Source organism: Camelina sativa, chromosome 6 (genome assembly GCF_030686135.1).
Source record: "Camelina sativa cultivar CO46 ecotype springtype chromosome 6, ASM3068613v1".
NCBI classification, from domain to species: domain Eukaryota; kingdom Viridiplantae; phylum Streptophyta; class Magnoliopsida; order Brassicales; family Brassicaceae; genus Camelina; species Camelina sativa.
The window spans coordinates 12,519,992-12,541,661 of NC_141885.1; the positions used below are offsets into that span (position 1 = coordinate 12,519,992).

At 35.4% G+C, this 21,670-nt stretch overlaps 3 protein-coding genes and 1 pseudogene across 5 annotated transcripts; 2 read left to right on the plus strand and 2 right to left on the minus strand.

Moving 5' to 3' along the window:
- Positions 1-1,595: 1,595 nt before the first annotated feature.
- On the minus strand, positions 1,596-6,933 carry LOC104790699 (putative lysophospholipase BODYGUARD 1). Of its 2 annotated transcripts, none has more exons than XM_019246699.2 (4): positions 6,685-6,933; positions 6,170-6,381; positions 5,299-5,560; positions 1,596-2,094 (listed from the first exon to the last, which is right to left on the minus strand). In XM_019246699.2, the coding sequence occupies exons 1-4, from the start codon at positions 6,832-6,834 to the stop codon at positions 1,744-1,746; spliced, it is 975 nt and encodes a 324-aa protein (XP_019102244.1). In that variant the 5' UTR covers positions 6,835-6,933; the 3' UTR covers positions 1,596-1,743. The 2 variants fall into 2 exon arrangements, with proteins under 2 accessions (XP_019102244.1, XP_019102245.1); XM_019246700.2 differs by having other exon boundaries at positions 6,170-6,393; positions 6,685-6,922.
- On the plus strand, positions 2,163-4,560 carry LOC147942491 (uncharacterized). The gene is made up of 4 exons (XM_087455495.1): positions 2,163-2,168; positions 3,115-3,414; positions 3,511-4,029; positions 4,107-4,560. The coding sequence occupies exons 1-4, from the start codon at positions 2,163-2,165 to the stop codon at positions 4,380-4,382; spliced, it is 1,101 nt and encodes a 366-aa protein (XP_087311621.1). The 3' UTR covers positions 4,383-4,560.
- Positions 6,934-8,392: 1,459 nt separating the features above from the next.
- On the plus strand, positions 8,393-14,628 carry LOC104698837 (protein HIRA). Of its 2 annotated transcripts, none has more exons than XM_087452936.1 (11): positions 8,393-8,559; positions 9,001-9,132; positions 9,801-10,076; positions 10,176-10,427; positions 10,598-10,989; positions 11,133-12,138; positions 12,508-12,718; positions 13,038-13,278; positions 13,366-13,488; positions 13,769-13,883; positions 13,958-14,628. In XM_087452936.1, exons 2-11 carry the CDS (start codon positions 9,025-9,027, stop codon positions 14,315-14,317), a joined length of 3,084 nt encoding a protein of 1,027 aa, XP_087309062.1. In that variant the 5' UTR covers positions 8,393-8,559; positions 9,001-9,024; the 3' UTR covers positions 14,318-14,628. The 2 variants fall into 2 exon arrangements, with proteins under 2 accessions (XP_087309062.1, XP_087309063.1); XM_087452937.1 differs by lacking the exon at positions 8,393-8,559 and adding an exon at positions 8,735-8,844.
- Positions 14,629-19,197: 4,569 nt separating this feature from the next.
- On the minus strand, positions 19,198-19,396 carry LOC147942492 (uncharacterized; annotated as a pseudogene).
- Positions 19,397-21,670: the final 2,274 nt, after the last annotated feature.

A 21,670-nucleotide genomic window follows, 5' to 3' on the forward strand; every position in this document is an offset into this window, starting at 1 on the left:
TTTTACCTCGTAGCTAATTGGCTATTCATTGAATCCTATCGGAAACGTTTGTTTGACTGTCTTCTAATATATATACCATAATAGTTTTATATTGCAAGATTTTACAGTATATATTCTACACGTTTACAATACATTTGAAATGTTTTACAATATGTCGTATATGCATGGAATATATCTTCTAGAAGGTTGTAGCTTTAACACAATACAAACAAAGAAATTTAGATGTATTGGCGTAAATACGTGCTGCTTGCTTTCACATATGCTGCAACTAGATGATGTCAGGGCAATGTGAAGAAGTAAATAACGTTTAACTTTTTAAAATATAAAATAAATTAGAAATGTTATTTTGTTGTTGAAGATTGTTAATGGTAGTAATTAATCCAAAATTTATATCAGTTTTTACGGTTTTGAAAATTTTTATGAATAATAGCATCAGTTGATAAAAAGTAATAAATAATAGAATCAAAATAAGACATGAATTTGACAAAAGAATAAAAAGAGAGACAGAACTAAAGACATGTAGAAACTTGGGATACGAATGGACCGGTTGAAAAAATATTATCATAATGACTGTTAAGCTATGGCTTCCATTGGTAACATGTGAAAAAATAAGTAGTGAAAACTGCAGATACATGTTTTGAGTTACTATAAAAAAAATAATTTAATTTTATAAAGAAATTTGATGGGTAATAATAGTTAACAAAAAGGAAGTGATGGGTAATATTTTTTTTTTTAATTTAAATTACTGAATAAATTAAAGAATTAATACAAAGTTTATTAACATATGGTAACATGAGACAGTTTTGGGGACAACTCAAGATTTGTGATATAACCATGGGACCTTTTTTCAGCGACTACATTTGTGAAAGTTTAGTGGACAACTTTATGGATTGAAATTTACATCCAAATTGTATATTTAATAAATAATTAATCAGGTAATTTTTCAATATTTTTAAATGGGGTAAAATCGAACTAATTCACTTTTACTAGCCAAAACATTGATATTATCTAATTTTTGTCGTTATCTTATTTTGATAAAATTATTAAGCATATAAAACTAAATATTTTGATATTCAAATTAATTTATTTAACGAAGTTTCTTGCCAAAAAAAAATTATTATACTAATATTTTCAGTAGACGTTAGTTTCATTTTTAAGAAACTTTAATTGTTTTGTTTGTTTCCGCCAGAAATCACGATTACTTTCTCCTGAAACTGGGCTAGTCAATCATAATCGACCGTTACTTTATCAAACAAAGATAAAAGTAAATTCAGCCAAACGACCTAATTGAAATATTTGTTTTTATAGATATATTTCTATATATTACGATCTAGATGTTGTTATAATGTTACAAAAAGCATTGAAATTCTTAACAAGTTGGGTGTTAGGTTGAAATAATAAGCTAGATTATCAATTACCTTAATATGTGAAGTGTTATTTAATCTATACCCTACATTTTATTGGCAAAAAAAAACACTTTAAATTTTACATACCAACTATAATAGATCAATATGTTGACTAGGAGAGGATCATATATTAACGGATCAAAATCCATCTAAAATCAGTCATTACGATGAATTTAGGACAAAAACTGCTATAGAGAATTTACCTTTTCTTGTAGTGGATAAAACAAATACTATGTCAAAAAACACAAATATTTTACAAACACAAATTCAATGTTTGTCAATCAAAATCAACGAATCAAGCAAGAAAACGAATAAATTAGAAATAATAACTTAGTCTCTAAACTGGCTCAGTGATCACAGTCTTTGGTTTGTACATTGGGAGATCTTCTCCTAAAAGAAGTGATTTTAAAATCGCATCGCAGACTCCATCGTAGTGCACGATCAGGTGACCTCCTTTAGGGACCTCATGGTACCTAATCCATGGTAGCTTGCGGCACAAACATCTTTGCAGCTGAAACGGTATCACTTTGTCTTCGTAGCCTTGCCATATTTGAACAGAATATGAGATATTTTTGGGTTCAGACAAAAACGGGTTGGGTAGGTCTGCCGGGTCGAAGTCCCACTCGTCGAAGGCTACCAAAAAATCGCTTCTCAGCGTTTCGAACACGCCATGTTCTCGTAACTTCTCCTGTGGACACATGCGTTTAATATATATGACTATATGAGAGTATTCATAAACTGAAATTTAGAAAAATTATGAAGGTTATCAGATTTTGCTACAACTTTATTTTTGTAACTAAAAATAGATTTAGTTATCTGTTTTGTTAGGGTTCGATTTATCTAGATTTATTTCGTTATCTGTTTTTTAGGGTTCGATTATTTACAGATTTTGAGAATGTGGAGTTTCGAATCCATCTGTTTTGTTAGGGTTCGATTATTTACAGATTTGACTCAAAAATAGCTTTTGGATTTGAGTATTTGCGCCTTCATAAACTGAACGATTTTTTTTTTTTCCCAAGTGTTGGTGATTGAAATGTTGGGGAACTGAAGCTTCTCATTTCTCTGTACTCACACAACAGGTTAGTATCACTCAACCAATAGTTAAACATTATTATTACACACGAATATTGGTGATTGCTATGTTTTGTCCTTTGAGTCTGATTCGTATAAATAGTGATTAGATTAGTGAGATTTTACACAGTTAGATATTGGTTTAAGAGCATCTGTATGTGTCTGAAGTAGTGCAGTATTGTCTGAATTGTTGCTTAATGTGAGCTTTGTATAATATGTATCTCTATTTTATCTATAAAGGTTAAAATTTATATTATAACATATAATGTTGGACAAGGCATGGGTGCATCTATGCAGGTAAGGAATTATATTTCATAATTAGGTTTTATTTTGGGTTTGGATACTTTAAGATGTTCTTTTAGTTATGATTTTTTTCTTTAATTATCCATTCAATGCCTTGGAAAGTGAACTTGGCAGAATCAAGAATCAGGTTAGATACTTAAGAGTTCTCTACTATTCATCAGCCAGTTAGAGTAATATAAATTGATGTTATTTTTGTTTATGTTACAGAGACCAGAAGCTGAAATGGATGAAAACTCAGCTGCAAGAGTAACATATTCTTACTTCTTTTCATATCAGCTAAGTGATTCTTCTTAGTGTCGTTTATGATTCTTAGTTGCTCATGAAATTGTTGCAGAGTGTAAACAAAAGAGCACATCCTAAGTGTGTGTTTGTTGATTGGTCTGACATTGATGAAAATGTTGGTGAGGGTCGGATTCTTTCTTCTGATCCGGATGACATAGTGAATGACTGTCGTCTTGGCCCTTATGATCTCAAAGTGTTAGTTGAAGCTGCATATAAACCAGATGCATTTCTATGGAGACCTGCACAAAAGATCTTTCATATGAAAGAAGCTGTTGGACATATAATCGCATGGCCAACTGATAAGTGTAGACTGGTAGACAACAACATCCAAATGGAAGACATTGCCCCTATGGTATTTATAATTTCTAGCAATGTGTTAGCAATGTATTACCCCTGTCTATAATGCTAATTAATTATATTGGATTTGTTTACTGATTGTGTTTAACAGGGTATACAAGGAAACAAATGTAAACTATTGGATTTGTCTAAGGGTGACGTCATTGTTGCTGAGGGGCGTTGGGAGACACAAGAACCAAGTGCGTTGGTTAACGGAATTCCTCTTGGACCAAAAGCAGTTAAAGTATTTGTGGATTCAGTAAAGCAGCCTGATACATCACTATGGAGACCTACAGCTGAAATGTCATTTCTTGAGGACTGTTTGATGGCTTACGTATCTTGGCCCCTGAGTAAGGTTGATTTTGAAAATCCCTCAACTCCAACTGGTCAGAATGCTACATCACATGCTTCTTTGTCTGCATCAAAGGCCAAGTCTGCAGCCACAGCTTCTAAGTCTGCTACAGAGTCCAAAACTTCAGCAACAGCTTCAAAGGCTGCATCGCAGGCCAAATCTGCATCTATGTCTTCTAAGTCTGCATCTGGTTCTGAGTCTCCTGTTGATGATGCAACGGGTCCAATATCACCAATAAAGAATACTTTACCATCACAGTCTCCTCTCAGGAAGTCTCCAGTAAGTGTTTTCATATGTTATGAAGTTGTTTTTGTTAATTATATGATGACTGATGGTTTATATTGTAAACATGGCAGCGCATTAATAAAGTTATTTCCAAGGAGAATAAGAAGTGCAAGTTGATGGATTTAACTGAAAAGAATAGGGTTGTGGCTGAAGGACGATGGGGAACAAATGATCCAGAACATAAGGTTCACTTTACTCGCTTGGGTTCTAATGCAGTTAAAGTGTGGATAGATGTTGTGAAGGTGAAAAATGTAAAAGTTTGGAGGCCATCCGATGAAATAGAGATTATTGAAGATGCACTTAGCTCTTGCATTGCTTGGCCAGAGAACAAGGTCATTATGTCTTAAACTGATGGTTTTATTGTGTAATGTTAAGTACTTGAGATTGCTTGTTTATTTTGGATGTTCTTGAGACTTTGATGGTAAACTGATGTTCTTGAGACTTTTGTTATGTATTTTGGATCTGAGACGTTTATTAATCAGATTTTATGAGATTTTATAAAACAGGTTATGTGTGCTATAATCACATATCAGAAAATGCTATAAAAGTACAGGTAAACGTTATGATAAAAGAATATACCATAGCACAGTAAACAAGATAAAACAGCATTTCGCAACAGCTATATTAGATATGTATAACATAGCACGAAAAATTAAATATTGTATAAATTTTTGCAAAATTATAATCTTGATAATACAGCAGTTTATTAGAGCTATGCTATAAAACTATAACATAGCACGAAAAAACAAATGTTGTATAAATTTTTTCAAAATTATGATCTTGATAATATAGCAATTTCTTAAAGCTATGTTATATTTTTATAACATAGCATACGTAATAAGTGCTATTGTATATGGGGTACATATAATAACAGTGCCCTAAAACAGCGCTCATGAAAACGCTATCAAAGACCTATGATAGCGTTTTTCTCTGGTTAACAATGTGCATATTTGTTGTAGTGCAAATAGATACTTATATTCAGTATCACATTTTTTTTTTGTTCTCGTCTAGAACTCAAATTCCCAGTTTATAATAACAATCGGCAACACTAACACTACAATAATTAATTTAACTTTAGTATAAATTCTTATTTAATTGGTTGTAAATACATGGCTTTGAAAAAAATTTCTCCTAGATCAGGTCATGGATAATATTGGGTGTACGTACATTTGGTGATAAATTAGAACTTAGAAGTTAGACAATAATTTAGAAATTAATGAACTATATCGAAAAAAGCTTCAAGAAAAGAGTAATAATAGTAACCTTCGTGAGCATTGGGAAGCCTTTAGTGTGCTTGAGGACTTCGATGTCTTGGTCATTGAAGTAAACAGGGTTTTTCTCTAGCATCGAAGTTGTAGAGAACATGTTCTGAGTCACTAACCAATGTAGAAGTCCCGGAAAATACTTTGCGATCCAAAGTGACCATTTCGCCACTTCTCTTCTGTAGTCTTTTTGCATCAGACTCTTTGGAATCGACGGCCATCTATAATTCACCACCGGAGCCACCATTGCCACTCCTGCTAGCCTGTTCAGTTTCATTTATTTGTGAACAATCCATAAATTTGATCGTAACTAATATAACAAACACATTATTCTTACATTTGTAATTTGTGTTACTATTTTTGTCAAATTCATTCGATAACAGCATAATGTGGATCAATGAGTTCGAATCCAAGAAATTGACACTACTCATAAGGTCTAAATTAATTGAAACCGAATCAAATCAAAATTAATTAGATCCAACCAACCATCCTGAACAACAAGTTTTTTTTTTTATATAATGAGATATAATATATATATTAAAAAAAAGCAAACTAAAACAGGCAGGACTAAGCATAGACTGTGTTAGTTGGGTACAATTATTGTTGCGACAAGGAAGAAGAATAAAACAGCTGTGCACGTGCTATAGACTAGACTATAGTGAAGGTTTAAATATAAAGCATCAGTTATTGTTATGAGATTTTTGTCCAAAAGTTTTAAAACAAAAATTGATCCTTCAGTATGATTTTGAACGTGTTAAAATTCTCTGACAAATTTGGCCAATCTTGAAGGAAATATTTTTACAACATGTGTGTGTACTTGGAAGATTGACTTTGAAGTAAATTTATTTAGTCGACATATTAGTTGTGTTTACCTTTGAGGAATGTGTTTAAGGCAACTCCAAACAATGTACGAACCCATTGAGATTCCGATCAAATAAAACCTGGATCCGATCTTTAACCGATCCGCCAGTTCTTCGACATCGTAGGCTTCGCTCTTCAACGAACGTTTCGGATTTGGGTCGCTTTCTCCGTAACCAGCTCGATCGTATAACACAAAGGATATCCCAACTTCATTCACAAGCTCCTGAGATTATAACTAAAACAAGCCTCATTAGTCTTCCAACCAGCTACTGTCTAATAAAATCTCATTTTCTAACTTAATATTTACACAAAAACATTCCACATTAAAGAGCACAAGGAAAAAAAATCATAGGTGATCTCTAGAAGTCAGTTTCTTGAATCTTGTAATGGACTGGAATCCGAAGATGCTGAATTGTCAGAATTTGAAGCATATAGTTTTGGATCTATGTGATTAGAACTTAGAAGTAATTCCAAAAAAATGACTCAGATTAAAAAAAACATAGGAATCAAGAGGATCAGTGTATACTTGTGAGACATTGAAGTTCATATCTTTGGAGCTACCAAATCCATGAACAAGAACGATGGTGAACTTTGCATCATCTTTGGGGACACCTCTTTCCTTGTAAGCCAAGTATCTACCATCTCGAAGTTTGATTCTTCCTTGATGATCCGCCATTGTTGGTGTTGACCTCGCGAAGAAGAGAAACGAAGAAAGGAGGATTAATATGTTAAAGCATTAAGACTAGGGAGAAAGGGAGCTAGCTGGAATTATTAGTGAATCATTATTATAATTATATAGTACTGTTGAATAAGTATTATTTTTTTTTATACAACAAAGATTGGGTTTCTCTTATTGGTTTGATTATCAACTTTTAAAATAGAATACTTTAGGGATCATTGGAATATTCGGAGCTGCTTTGAAGGATAGAGGGAGGGAGCCGGAGAAAGAAAGGACAATTTACAAAATTGTTTGTTAATATTTTTATTTTTTGCTGTTTTTGTATAAAAATCCACTCAAATCAGTATTCATCTTGATATTTTTTGCTATGTCTAGAAAAACTGTAAAAAGGAGTGTGTAAAATTAGTGCTCCATTTGGCCTTCTCTCATGGCAATTCACTTAGGCTAATCCGGCCCTGACCTTAAAGCTTACTTATCAATTGAGAACACTAGTTTTAAGTATCAAGACATAGTTAACTCCTTTGCACAAAAAAAAAAAGACATAGTTAACTCCAAACCCTTTCCACTTTCAAAATGCCAACTTCATGATAAAATCTTGCAAATATGTTAATAAACTAGGTTTTCACCTACGGGTGTACCGCGAGACTAAATTATAGATTAATGTATTTTAAATAATAATTTTTAATTTATTTAGTTTTCAAAATTTTAATTAATTAAATTTTATCTAATTAATTTATAATTTGTTCAAGAACAAGATGACCTAAATTATCTTTGTCCAAGAACAAGATGAGCGATTAATCAATAACTCAAGTTACATATTTTCAATAATGACTTTTTTTTTACCAATTTTTTAAAATAAATAATTTAAATTGATGGTTTCTTTGGGTGTAAACATGTCCAGCTCAAGGTAGATAGAAGTGTGACTGTCCATGGTGACTTTTGGTCAATTCTAAAAATTAATCTTCTACAGAGGCCTATTTAAAAATAATTAATTAAATTAGTCCAAAAAGTCCAATTTTTTTTTTGAGATTAATATTAAAAGTCTTAAAAAGAGGCGGAAAATTTAAAATTTTCACATTTTTTACTTGATTTGGGCCCAAATTTTTTTAAAAGTAAATTTATTTTGAAAACCCTTAATGTTTATTTTTTATTTTTTATGTCAAGTATTCTACACTCTCCCACACAGTACATATTTAGTAAAGATGGCCAAAAGAATATATTTTTTGGTCTTAAAGCCCTAAATTATGTGACCGGCATACCCTATAAAATTATGGTGAGCATAATTATTCGTGGGCCAGATGGTCGTGGTAATGGACTCGAGAAAATTGGTGACCAAGATTAGCTGAGCCTCAAAGTATGTGTGCCCGTGAACAAGGGTCCAGAATTGTACATGTCGAGCATTGCTATTAGCTTAGTTGTGTATGAGCATGAGACTATATATGATTCGAGAAACTAAGCACCACCCCAGTGGTCACAACAAGGAGCATTGGTTCGTTTGCGAGAAGAAGTAATCCAAAATCAAGATACTTAAAGCCATTTGCCAAACATCTACATTGGTAGTAGTAGTAGTTGCATTACCACTAATTATCCTTAAAAAGATCTTTTTTTCTTTTGAGTTCGATAAACTTATACCAAACAAATTGTAATTTAGATTGAAAAAAAAAAAACTTATTAAATCGAGAATCTTACAAGAAGAAGTCGAATAGCCTCTTTTCTCCAAAGGTAGGGTTTTTATTCTCTCGCTGTCTCACACATATCATCCAGTTTTTATTATACACAAACACACAAACACACAAACTTTGTCTTCCAAATTTTGTCACATTTAGCCCCAATTGTTTTAGGTTTTTTTTTTTTTTTTTATCTACTTTGTCTCTGCTCTAACCACAAAAAATTAGGGTTTTTTTTTTTTTTTTTTTTTTTTTTTTATTCTTCTCTAAAGAAAAAAATTTACCGGAGGAAGAAAGAAAAAATTAACCTCGAAATTGACTTCATTCTCCAGTTCCTAGGGTATCTTCTTTCTGGGTTTTTTGTTTTGGTTTCGTCAATGAATTCGTCTTCTTCGTATTGTTCAGAACTGTTTTTGCCGAGTCCTTTAGTAAACTTCCCTGAGCTTTGTTTTGTGATCTCGATGGGATTTTTCTGATTTTTTCGATTTCTGTTTAGTTTTTCGAATTGAGAAGAGAAGAGATGATTGCGGAGAAACCTGTTTGGGTTAAACATGAAGGGTTACAGATATTTTCTATTGATGTTCAGCCTAATGGTGAAAGGTTTGCTACAGGCGGTGGTGACCACAAGGTTTTGTTTCTCTCTTCTTCTTCTTCTATTGCTTTTGGTTTGCTAACTGCTCTGTGGTTTCGTTATTGATTGGTGAGGGTTTGCACCTAGTTTGGTAGCTTGTTTGAATTGGGATTTAGATGCACCTTTTCTGTTAGATTGGTGCAACTGCTTCTTAGAGCTAAATTTCTTAAGGCTGGTTCTTTCACGGCTTAGTATGTATGTACATGTGCAGTTCTTTAATCTATGTTTCTTGTTTGGATTTAGTACTGCTGCTTTCTTTTGAGCTTTGAGAATGTTTGTCTATTAGACACTATGCATTTTGGATGTTGATTACTTGAAATTAAGTACAAACTGTGGTTTGTTATGCCAGTGCTTGTGTTCTTCTTGGCTTGATGAAGATTGTAGGCTTTGTTTCATTTGTGCCCATGTCACTGGCATTGGTCTGTTTATCCTTTTCCCTCATTGAATGGAACAGAGGAGATTTTTAGTTGAGAGTATTGCTTTCATAAGTTAGGAAGTGGTTTTTAAGCTGTTTAAATATGGGATAAAGGAATACATCTGTTGGATACTCGATACTGTTTTTGCTTACATGGTTGTAATTGATTAGTGAGTGGATGCATAGCTGAACCTTTCTCTTAATTGTGCTTGGTAGTTTTAGTAATCGTAGTCTGTTAATATCAATATAGGTCCGCATATGGAACATGAAGTCTGTTGACAAGGATTTGCAAAACATAGATACAAAAGAGAGGCTTCTCGCAACTCTTCGTGACCACTTTGGTTCAGTCAATTGTGTTAGGTGGGCTAAGCACAGTAGGTACGTGGCATCTGGTTCTGATGATCAGGTGATTCAAATTCATGAGAGGAAGCCTGGTTCAGGCACCACTGAGTTTGGTAGTGGAGAAGCCCCCGATGTTGAGAACTGGAAAGCTGTTATGACTTTAAGGGGCCACTCTGCCGATGTGGTAAACGCCATTTTGCTTTTCTTTATTATCTTCAATGGTCATTTCAGTGGTTATGTAATAACTGAGGTATATTTTTTTTTCTAATTATCCTTGAAGTAGGTGGATCTTAATTGGTCTCCAGATGATTCGATGCTTGCTAGTGGGAGTCTGGACAATACAGTTCATATATGGAATATGCGCACTGGTATGTGTACTACTGTTCTCAGGGGTCACTTGAGCTTGGTTAAAGGCGTAACCTGGGATCCAATAGGGTCATTTATTGCTAGCCAATCGGATGACAAAACTGTGATAATATGGCGAACAAGCGACTGGGGCATGGCTCACAGAACAGATGGTCACTGGGCAAAATCGGTATGCGATATTTGTTTTAGCTATTCTGTTAGAATGTTTTAACATAAAAGAAATGATTGTATAAAGAATTTGATTAGTGTTTCCAACTCTGTTATGTGAAAGTTTTTGCTTCCCTGTTCTCCTAGGACGTTTACTGCTAATAGGATCTGATATATATATATTTTTTCTAGCTTGGATCAACATTTTTCAGGCGACTTGGATGGTCCCCTTGTGGCCACTTCCTTACTACCACTCATGGGTTTCAGAAGCCGAAGCATTCTGCTCCTGTGTTAGAAAGAGGGGAATGGTCTGTAGCATATGACTTCTTAGGTCATAGTGCTCCAATCATTGTTGTTAAGTTCAATAATTCAATGTTTAAAAGATCCCCCTCTAGTACCCAGGATACTAAACGAGTTGGGTGGAGCAATGGAACATCAAAGTCAGGGGGGAAAGATTTGCAGTCATACAATGTTATTGCAATAGGAAGTCAAGACCGTACTGTAACTGTATGGACAACTGGAAGTGCGCGTCCTCTTTTCGTCGCGAAGCATTTCTTTGGGCAAAGTGTTGTCGATCTATCATGGTAAAGTTTGCCCTTTTTGGTTCAGAAATCTGCATATCCAGGGATTTCATGATTTGCAGTTATGTCTTCATAATAGGTTTTTGTTTGTGTCTCAAAAGTACATTGATCTTTTAAATGATATATTTAACCTTCGGAAATTACAGGAGTCCTGATGGATATTCACTTTTCGCATGTTCCTTGGATGGAACAGTCGCGATGATTCACTTTGATCCAAAAGAACTAGGCGTCAGGCTGACCGATACTGAACTCGAAGAATTGAAGAAAAGTCGATATGGAGATGTCAGAGGCCGGCAAGCAAACTTAGTTGAGTGCCCAGCCCAGTTATTACTTGAAACTGCCTTGACAAAGCAAACAGGTACTAAGAGGTCGGCATCGGATGTTCAACAAAATCAGGTTACCGCAAAACCATCTGCTAGTGTCGAGATTACTGCAAAGAGGCGTAAGTCGCCAGTCGATGATCGGGATAAGACAGCAGATGCTACTACGGGTGACACATTAAATAAAGCATCTATCTTAAATAGGGTATCTAGTCCTGTGAATCAAAAAGTGTATAGAAGGCCTGACGGAAGAAAGAGGATCATTCCTGAAGCTGTTGGAGTTCCCCAACAGGAGAATAATATCGCGGTTAATGGGATTGGGCAAGCTCAAAATTTTCTGCCTGCTATCACTGCTGCTCCTGGTATGGGAGATAATGGAGATTTTCCTGTGGAGATTAGCAATAGGGATTCATCTGTGAAAGAAATAGTGTGCAGGAATCCTGATCTTAAAGAGCGTTCAAGGATTACAGCTCGTACTACCGTAACTGAGAGTCTTGTGATTGATAAGGTTCCTGGAACCTCTGGTAACGATGGAGTTTTAAATGTTGAGCAATCCGTAGGTATAAAAGAATCTTCTAGCACAGATCTGTTGATAAGGGTGTTTGATTGGAAAGAAGGGAAAGCTGCACCACCTGTTTGCTTAGAAGCTTTTCCAAGGGAGCATGCTTTGGACACTGTTGGTGCAGTAAGTACTTCTATGGTCAAGGAAACTGAAATTATTTGCAAAAAATCAGGCGAAACTCTTTGGTCTGATCGGATTATGGGGAGAGTCACTGTTTTGGCTGGAAATCCAAATTTTTGGGCTGTTGGATGCGAAGACGGAAGCCTCCAGGTAAGAGTAATATTTTTGCTACATTTTATATTTACGAAGAAACTCCGTTGATCAGAGTAGACCTCATGGTACTTTCCGCTTTCGGCATTTGATATCATTCCTATTCAAACACCCTCATTTATAAGTTGGATTTTATAGCAGCACTCCCTCTTGGTGTTGATATTCTGAGTCACTAAATTTTACATCAATAGTAATATTTCTTTCGGGACCTGATCCACTTAGAAAATGCTTAGTTCAAGATTTGAGGCTTTGAGTATAGTAAACTCTTGGTGAAGGAATTTCTTAGCGACATATATAACCTGAATGCGATGTGGTTCTCGGGATAATATGTGGTAACATGTATACTCTCTTTTTTAATTTTTTTTAAAGGTGTACACTAAGTGTGGAAGGCGTGCTATGCCTACAATGATGATGGGGTCTGCCGCAACATTTATTGATTGCGACGATAGCTGGAAACTGTTGCTTGTGACAAGAAAAGGATCTCTATATGTATGGGATCTATTCAAAAGAAAATGCGTTCTCCATGACTCTCTATCTTCTTTGGTCTCTTCCGATGTCAATTTATCTTCCACAGGAAAAGGTATGCTCCAATTCTAGAATACATTTCTGGCTCCCCATCGTCCAAAACATGTCTCTTGAGGCACCATACTATATTTTGAAATGGATGGGATGGGCAATCCAGTTAAAAGAATGAAAACTAGTATTTACTAATTTGATCTCGTGGGTGACTTGGTAGTGGAGATACTAACTTGGTTTTTGAATGAGATGTTATGTCTTATAGCAATATATGAAGATAGCTTATTGGTTTGGACTGTTTTACTTACCTAGTGGAATCTGTTAAAAAATTTAACCCTGTGTGATGCGACAAGCTCTGTTGACACATTGTTACGATTGTGCAGGAACGATAAAGGTGATATCTGTGAAATTATCCAAATCTGGTTCACCACTTGTTGTTCTAGCCACACGTCATGCATTCCTCTTCGACACGAGTTTATTGTGCTGGCTGAGAGTAGCTGATGACTGCTTCCCGGCCTCAAATTTCAGTAGCTCCTGGAATTTGGGCTCAGCTCCATGCGGCGAGCTTGCTGGTTTGCAGGTTGATGTCAGAAAGTACATGGCTAGAAAGCCAGGGTGGAACAGGTTGGGCTTTTCTTCCATTCCTTGGATGTTGGCCCTGAGATGGACCACCTATTCCAAGTCCTTAAAGACGCTTATTTCATTTTACAGGATAACTGATGACGGAATGCAAACACGTGCACATTTGGAATCTCAACTTGCCTCTTCCCTTGCACTTGAGTCCCCTAATGAATACCGTCAGTGTCTCCTCGCCTATGTGAGGTTTTTAACAAGGTATGTGCCCTTTTCTCGTATAAAATCTTTCAGTTCAGATGTCGATACATTTTAGTATAAATAAGGATTAGGTCTCTCATTTACAAAACTCATCCAAGTTAGAGGGATCTTTGGAGGTTTATTGGCTTTGTGAGAGCTTAAACATTTTATACCGAGGAGAAAATATATTCTCAATTTCAGATTCTGTGTCGTTTTTTGTCGTGACAATAAAGTTCTATGTCTGCGTCTTTTTCAACTCTATCATACTGCACATACTTACGGTCAGTGTCTTTTTCTGCAGAGAGGCAGACGAGTCTAGATTAAGAGAAGTCTGCGAGAGCTTTCTTGGACCTCCAACTGGTATGGCTGAAGCAGCATCTTCAGACAAAAACTTGTCTTGGGATCCTTATGTTCTGGTAATTACTTTTTCTTGATCAAGGTCTAACCTATTTCCAATTAGAATACTCCAAAACTTGATTTTAATTTCCAGGGGGTGAAGAAGCGTAAACTTTTGAGAAACGATATTCTCCCTGCAATGGCGTCAAACAGAAAAGTGCAGCGTCTACTCAATGAGTTTATGGATCTTTTATCTGAATACGAAGACGCAGAAACAGCAGATCCTGGCGCCAAGGGCTCGACACTTACCATGAACTGTGGTGGAGTCCCATCTTTATTGGATCAAATAAGCTCTGACCCTCCAGCCATGACAGCTACTACTCCTATGACAACAGACATTGACAAGCCAGTTTCTCTGGTAAAGTCAGCGGCTTTGGAGATAAGTGTGTCCGAGAAACCGGGTTCTGAAGACCCGGATAGACAAGACCAGAACTCAAAAGACTCGGGCTCCTGAACTTCTCTCTATGTTTCTTTTGTATATCAAGCTCAGAGAGCTGTGTAAAGGTTCTCAGTTTAGGCGTCTTTTAAGATTGATAACAGAGAAAAATGATGAGACGTAAGAGAGGAATGTTCTCAGGTTAGTTATAGAGTGACCCGGTTTAGTATCCCATATGAGTGAGATGGTATTTGTTTTAGTTTTTTTTTTTTTTTTTTTTTTTTTTTTTTTTTTTTCACTTATCAAAATTAACAATATTTTGTATCAATCGATTTTTTTCTTTTTTTTGTTAAGTCTTACCATTCTAAAATACAATGTTTTTCTATTAACTCCTTTGTCAAATGTCAAAGAAAAATGTGAAATGTAATTTTAGGCCAAAGTTCCAAAACTGATTGATTTATCCCCTATATATTAACAAAGAAGCACTAAAAAAAAGCTGAGTTGTTGTGGTCATAGAGTTCATGTACCTTTCTAATAAATGCTTTTACTTCTCATTGTTATTTACATAAATATGTCATTTAAATATTATGAGCTAATGCTTTTTTTATTAATTTTAAAAAATGAAAGATTTAATCAACTATTAAATAAAAAAAGTATTTAATTATCATTTTTATAACCTATTTACTTATTAAAAGTAAATTACATTTCACAAACAAGAAAAAAAATTATTCATTTATTTATCACTATTATCATTTTTCTCATTGCATTTTTAAACTTAGAATTAGTTTAAATTAAATCTATTAGTTTTAAAATATTGTTTTATCTATTTAATGGTACAGCGACATTGATAATAATGTGAAACATAAATTATATGAATTTAATTTTTAGAAACACAAAAAGACATCAAAACTTTCTACACCACCTTAAAACTCTTTTCCAAGTTCAAATATTCCACGGGTGAAACGTATTTGAATAAACGAAAAAAAATTTACTTACATATTTTGTTTTACACAAACAAATCTTAAATCTCAAATAATAATTTTATTCATAATATTTTATTTAAATCAATTTATCCCGCACATAGTGCGGATCGGTACCTAGTTGACTATTATATGGGATATTCCTGGGCAATCGGGTACCTAATCGGGTTTCGGTTCTATCCAATCGGGTTTTTGGGTAAATCGGTATAAAAGACCTATAGATCCCATTCGGTAATTTACAAAAAATTTGGTTCGGTACGGTTAGTAAATGGCCGGGTTCGGAGCGGTTTTCTACTCTATTACAAAATCCGAAATAACCCGAAATTTTTCCGGGTTATAACCGGTTCTGTTAGTTTCAGTAACCAAAGTAATCAAATAACCGACTAAAACCCGAGATAACCGATTAAAATTATAAATACCCATGTAAAAAACCAAAATAACCGATTAAACCATAAACTAAAACCATAACATTAAGTTTCACCATAACACAACCAAATACCATAACATTAAGTTCAATAAACTCACAACCAACTTAAAACAAAAGATAGCACAAGTTCAAATAGCCGATGAAAATTGGGAACAATGAAGAAGCATCCACACTAACAAAAAGGTTCTTGCTGCTCCATGCCCCTGGGAAACAAATGAAACTTGAATGATTCAGCCAAGTAACAGACAAAGTCTCAATGAGAGTAATAAACAGACTAATACACCTAAAGACATTAAGTTTCAATATACCTTTACTATTGCCGTAATCCATGCCTTAAAAAACACCACATAAGAAGACCAATACAAAGATAGATACCTTCAAAACATCAAACAACAGAACTAGTATTAAATCGGGTACAAATATCAAACCAGAGAAAACTTATTGAACACTAACAAATAGAGGAGATTGATTACCTTTTCTTTTATGAGAATAACTAAGCCTCAAGATTATTTTCATCTCCAATACCAAACTTTGCAAAACAGTGTTAAAATTAAGTTAGAAACAGAATTATAAAACAAAGTATTATCATTTATGAATATCAAAATTTGTTAAAGATTACCTTTCTCAAGCTGATCAAACATTTCAAACTCTGAGAGCAGTTGAGCACTTGTGATCACTGTCGGGTCAGCACCACTCTTGATATCTTGCCTCATCCATTGCTCAGTACACATGAGGTCCTCAATCATGTAATGAGTCAGACAGGACCTATGAGGGTCTAAAATTCGACCACTAGTGCTAAAAGCACTCTCTGATGCAACATATGAAACTTGCATAGCAAGTACATCTTTAGCCATCTCAGCCAAGACATGATACTTGAAGGAATTCACTCTTCACCAAGACAACACATCAAATTCTGCACCCCTAATATGCTTTGGATTCTCAATAGGATATGTGAGATAAATCTCTAACTCACGCCTTACTTCTTCATCTGCTTTGTCAGCTACCATCTCTTTATAAGCTATATCCATTCTCTCATAACCCAAATCATCAACCAAATCCATCTTCTCAGGAATCACAGTTGATTGATGTTGTTTAGCCCTGGTAATATGAGAAGATGCACCATTTGTATGGCTGTAAAGAGCAGCATACTCCTTATACATTGAGTCGACGACGTAGAAAACTGAATCATACATATCCTTGGAGTCAACAATATCTTCACCATACAGTTTCTCAAAACACATCTTGGCAAACTTAATCTTCTTTGTTGGATCAAACACAGTTGCAATGATCAACATCTTGTTGATATTCTTCATTCCATCCCAGTACTTCACAAACTTCTTCAACATTTCATCAGTTTTGTTCTTTAATTCGTCATCTTTGCTATTACTCAGAAATGAGAGGTTCCTCTCTATTTTAACAATTTCACCATAACACTTATGCGCATTCAAGTTGGTGGAAGCAGAGGCAACCAAAGTGGAGTTGTAGAAAATCACTAGAAACTTCACCAAACTATGACAGAAACATGAGAGTGTAAATAAGTGTAAACATTGGTTTAGTGCAATAAACATATTAGTATAAAGATAGATTACCTTTCAATTGCATTACAGTCATTTGATTCAGGAGGTCCAACACGTTTGTTCCCATTGTCTAATTCTAGAAAGTAGTCGTGGGACAACCTATCTTCTAGAAGCATCTTGTCAAAATCAACTCTGTACTTTAGGGCATTCGTCAACATTGTATATGTTGAATTCCATCTGGTCTTCACATCAAATATGAGACTTCCTCTTTTAAGCTTCCCTGAATCAACCCTCAGCTTAAATGACTTCTGCCTAACATATGATACACCATTGCGTATAGCCTCCACATTATTTCCTAGCTCTTGTAAACCATCTCTCACAATCAAGTTGATGATGTGAGCATTGCATCTGACATGCATGTAGTCTCCATCCAAGACAAATGCTTCATTGCTAACCAAGCTGAACTCTCTTTGAAACCTCTTCAGAGCCAAAGTGTTGGTTTTTGCATTGTCGACAGTGACACAAAACACCTTCTGAATCCCCCATTCAGCCAGAAAATCTATAAGAGTAGTTGCAATTGTTGATGCTTTGTGATATGAGACATACTTGAAGCCTATGATCAGTTTCTTCAGCAGCCAAAATGCATCAATGAAGTGAGTTGTGATCACCATGTAGCTTGCACCTGTTTTACATAATGTACATATAAAATAATAATCAGATATGAGTTATAATTAAAAAATCAATCAATGAAATAAGAAAGAAAGAGTGAACAAACCTGTATTTGGAGCAACCCATATGTCTGTAGTTAGGGACACCCTTTGCTTGTTTGAATTAATCTAGTTCTTCAGCAGAGCTTTCTTCTTCACATACATCTGCACTATGTCTCTGCTTGCTGTTCTCCTTGAATGAGGCCGGTAGAGGTTGGCACGTGAGGAGAAGTGTCTCCAAGCAACAATGTCCACAAAAGACAGTGGCAACTTCCCTAACACGAGCATCTCATTTGTTGCCTCTCTGAATATTGACTCACTTATCTTTCCAGCTTGCACGGTTCCATTGTCTTTGATCACTTGTTGAAACTTGTTTTCCTTATAGGCTTGGTACTATTTGCAGGTTGCCATATGCTTTGTCAAATTAGAAGTCCTTGACTTAGACTTGCAGCAATATTCCTTCTTGCAGTAGTGGCAGATACACTCGTTTCTATCTTCTTTATTCCCTGTGAAGTGGTCCCAAACAGGAGATCTTGGAAGGATGACTTTGAGCTCTTTAGCTGGCTTTTCATTAGCTGCACTTGGTTCTGGAATGTCCTTCCTCTTTCCAGCACAATCAGGAGTTTCAAGAACTTCTGTAGTTGCAGCAGCTTGTTGTCCAGTACTGTCAATGTCTTGCTCTTCTTCATGATTCATCTCTTCTTCGAATATGTCTTCATCTGGAAAGCATGAAGAACCCATCTGAACACACACATAAAAGAAACCACTACAAGAAATTAGAGTATTGATAGCACTACAATATAGCGTTTTTTGTCTTTTTGCTATAGTTGATATACCCTTTAGTTTTAGATAGCGTTTGTTAAAATATAAACGCTATGTTTCAATGATAATATTTTATTTTTAATAATATTTTTTTTAATTGTAGTATACATAGCATTGGTATTTTTAAAACGCTATGTATACTTGAGGCGGAAAAATAAATCTATTTTTTTTGCTAAATACCTTTTTTTTTTGTCATCTGAATTTTTATTATTGAAACTTGTTGTGGAACCATGCTGAAATACAACGCCCAAAAGAGGGAAACTTAAGCCAGCGGACGAAGTTTATGTCCCTAGAGTCTAAGGCCGGAAGAAAAGGAGATTTCTCCGGAAACTAAACCCAAAACAAGGGAAACTAAAGATAATACAACAAAACAGAAAATTTAAACCCAAATCGCAAGACAGCAAACCCTTTACTAAGAACAGAAGAAACCAAGCTAAAATCTTTAGAGAAGCAAAAGAACCTAGAAGCAAAGAACCTCTTCTTCTGAAGCATCTGCGATTGAGATTTACCAAGGGTGCCCGCGACCAACCCAAAAGCAACATCAACCACCTCCTATCACAATGAGAGCTGATCTCTCTGAACCAAGAACCAAGGACTTCATAACCCGGCAAGCAAGACAACTGAGTTAAGAGAACCTCTTGCTGTCACAAAGAACACACTTCCGGATACGACGACGACGACCAAAGCACCAATTACCCATTAACGTCTAGTTAGAGCCCTTCAAAAAACTATCCTATCTAAACAGATCAGGAAGTAGAGACAAGGAGAGAGGCTTAACCCCCCAATTAACATCAATCTCACAACCGAGAACGACAAATCTAGGCAATTATCAAACACAGCGAGCAACACCAAGGAGAAGAAACAACTGCGAACTAAGAGGACTATCACAACATACAACCAAAACGAAACTTCTGCTTAGAAAGGAAACAACCCAAAGAATTCGATGGCTGAGATGAGGAGACAAAGAGCGAAAGGAGGTGCACAGGCTGGACGGACAGGTGCTAAAATCCAACAACCACTACACAATGACGGCTTAGAATGATGATCACATGAGCGGCTACAAGATCAAGGACCGGATCCAGCAAACACATTGTCATTATTCTTAGAGCCACACCGTCGATCAAACAGATCCGGATCCAACTTTTTCGCTAGACCCACAAAATCCATTAATCTGGCCACTCCGACCGCATCCACGACACCCAAAATCAGGCCTCAAAGTAAGCCAAACGAATTCACAAATGATGGACAAAACCCCTGCACCTAAGACTTAACAAAACAAACCCAGCAAAAAACAAACTAAGTCGATTACCAAATATAGCAGATCAAAGAAGAAACCAGACAAGCCAAATTCTTCACCAAACCAAACCGGATCTAGTTGAATCGGAGACAAAAGACAAAACTAAGCATAAGAAACAAAGGGACCCTCTCACAGCACCAGCGAGGAGCGCCAGCTACCGGAGAGGGTAGGCGGAGATCAGAATTTGGTTTCCTCGGCGGCTAGGGCGAACTCACGTCTAGGGAGAGAAAAAAAAAAGAAAAAAGTTGATTTTTGCTAAATACCTACTGTTAGCAAAAAAATAGAGCCGCTAACAAATTTTCATTCTCCCTCTAACTCCATTGTTTCACTTCTCAAGCTTTTTCGTACTATTCTCAAGCTTTTTCTCCCACTCGTTTACTTTTTTCTTATCAAATCCCCAGATTTAGAACCAGGATTCTCATCCGATGAAATCCTTATGCAGATTTAAAACCAGATGAATAATCTTCCTCTTCTCCATATAACAAAACCCTAGTTACGCCTTCTTCAGTAAATCCATATTTTTATCATGTTGTTTCTCTCCCTCTCCCTCTTCCTTTTGAAATCGATCCCTAGCCACCGTCAAAGAAAGAGAGATTGGGACTCGAAACCCTACCCACCATCGTATAGATCTCTCTTTGTCTCTGCTAGATCTGTTCGTTTTATTTCATATGTATTGTGAAATCTAAGGTAATTACATACTTGCATATCTTCGTTTCACTTTAGTCGCTTAGATATGTGTTTGGTCTTTTGAAATCAGATTGGAAGGTCTCGCTTGCAGATCTAGAGATCTTCGTACAAGTCTGTCGTTTCTTCCGAGTGTGGGATTGATTTCAAGAAGTACATTGAGAAAGGTTTTTTATGTGGTTAGGTTCAGTGAGATTATGTTGTGGTCTTTGCAGCTCCAGTTGTGATTAATGGTTTTGACTTGTAGATCTGATTTGTTTGTTGCACAAGGATGTTATCTGCTTGATTCTTTGATTCATAACTTCTAATTATACTCTCCTTTTTTGTTTATCGAATTGCAGATAAAAGTAAACGGGACTTGAAGTCTTGAACCACTTTTTTTTCTGGGTTTCAATGGAGATTTTGTTCTGAATAAAAAGGGGCTAAAGTTGATCTTTAGATGAGAAGCAAGGGAAGTTTAATTTCAACCCTAATCTTGTTTATTAGCTCTCAATAATTCTATAATTTGTTGTGGGTTTTATGTTTCGTTATAGCAATATGGTAGATTAGGACTCATAAGATGATTTTGACTAAGAAGACGTGTTGAGTGGAGCTGGAGAACTTTTGTTCTCTTATTTGTTGAGCAGTGATTGAATTGTAAGGCTGGTTAATGGTACGTGTTCGTGTATATTTGACTTAGTCTCTTGTATCTTCTAACTCTTTAATTTTTGATGTGTTCATAAGGTTATGGGGCAGTAGGCGGCTTAAAGAACTCAAGACTCAACTCACCGGAGGTACTCAAAACATGCTTTCTAAAAGCATATATCACTTTGCTATATCATTTTCTGTAAACTTAGATTATTAATGCTTCTTTGCTCTTCATGTGTTTGTGTTATTTTGTTGCAGGTTGAAGCTGAAGCTGATTAAGTTATGATATCAAAGAAGTTTCAAGAGTGTGGAAAATTCACAAGTTTAATATACAAGAGTTGTTTGAACTTATTTTTAATTATGTATTTTT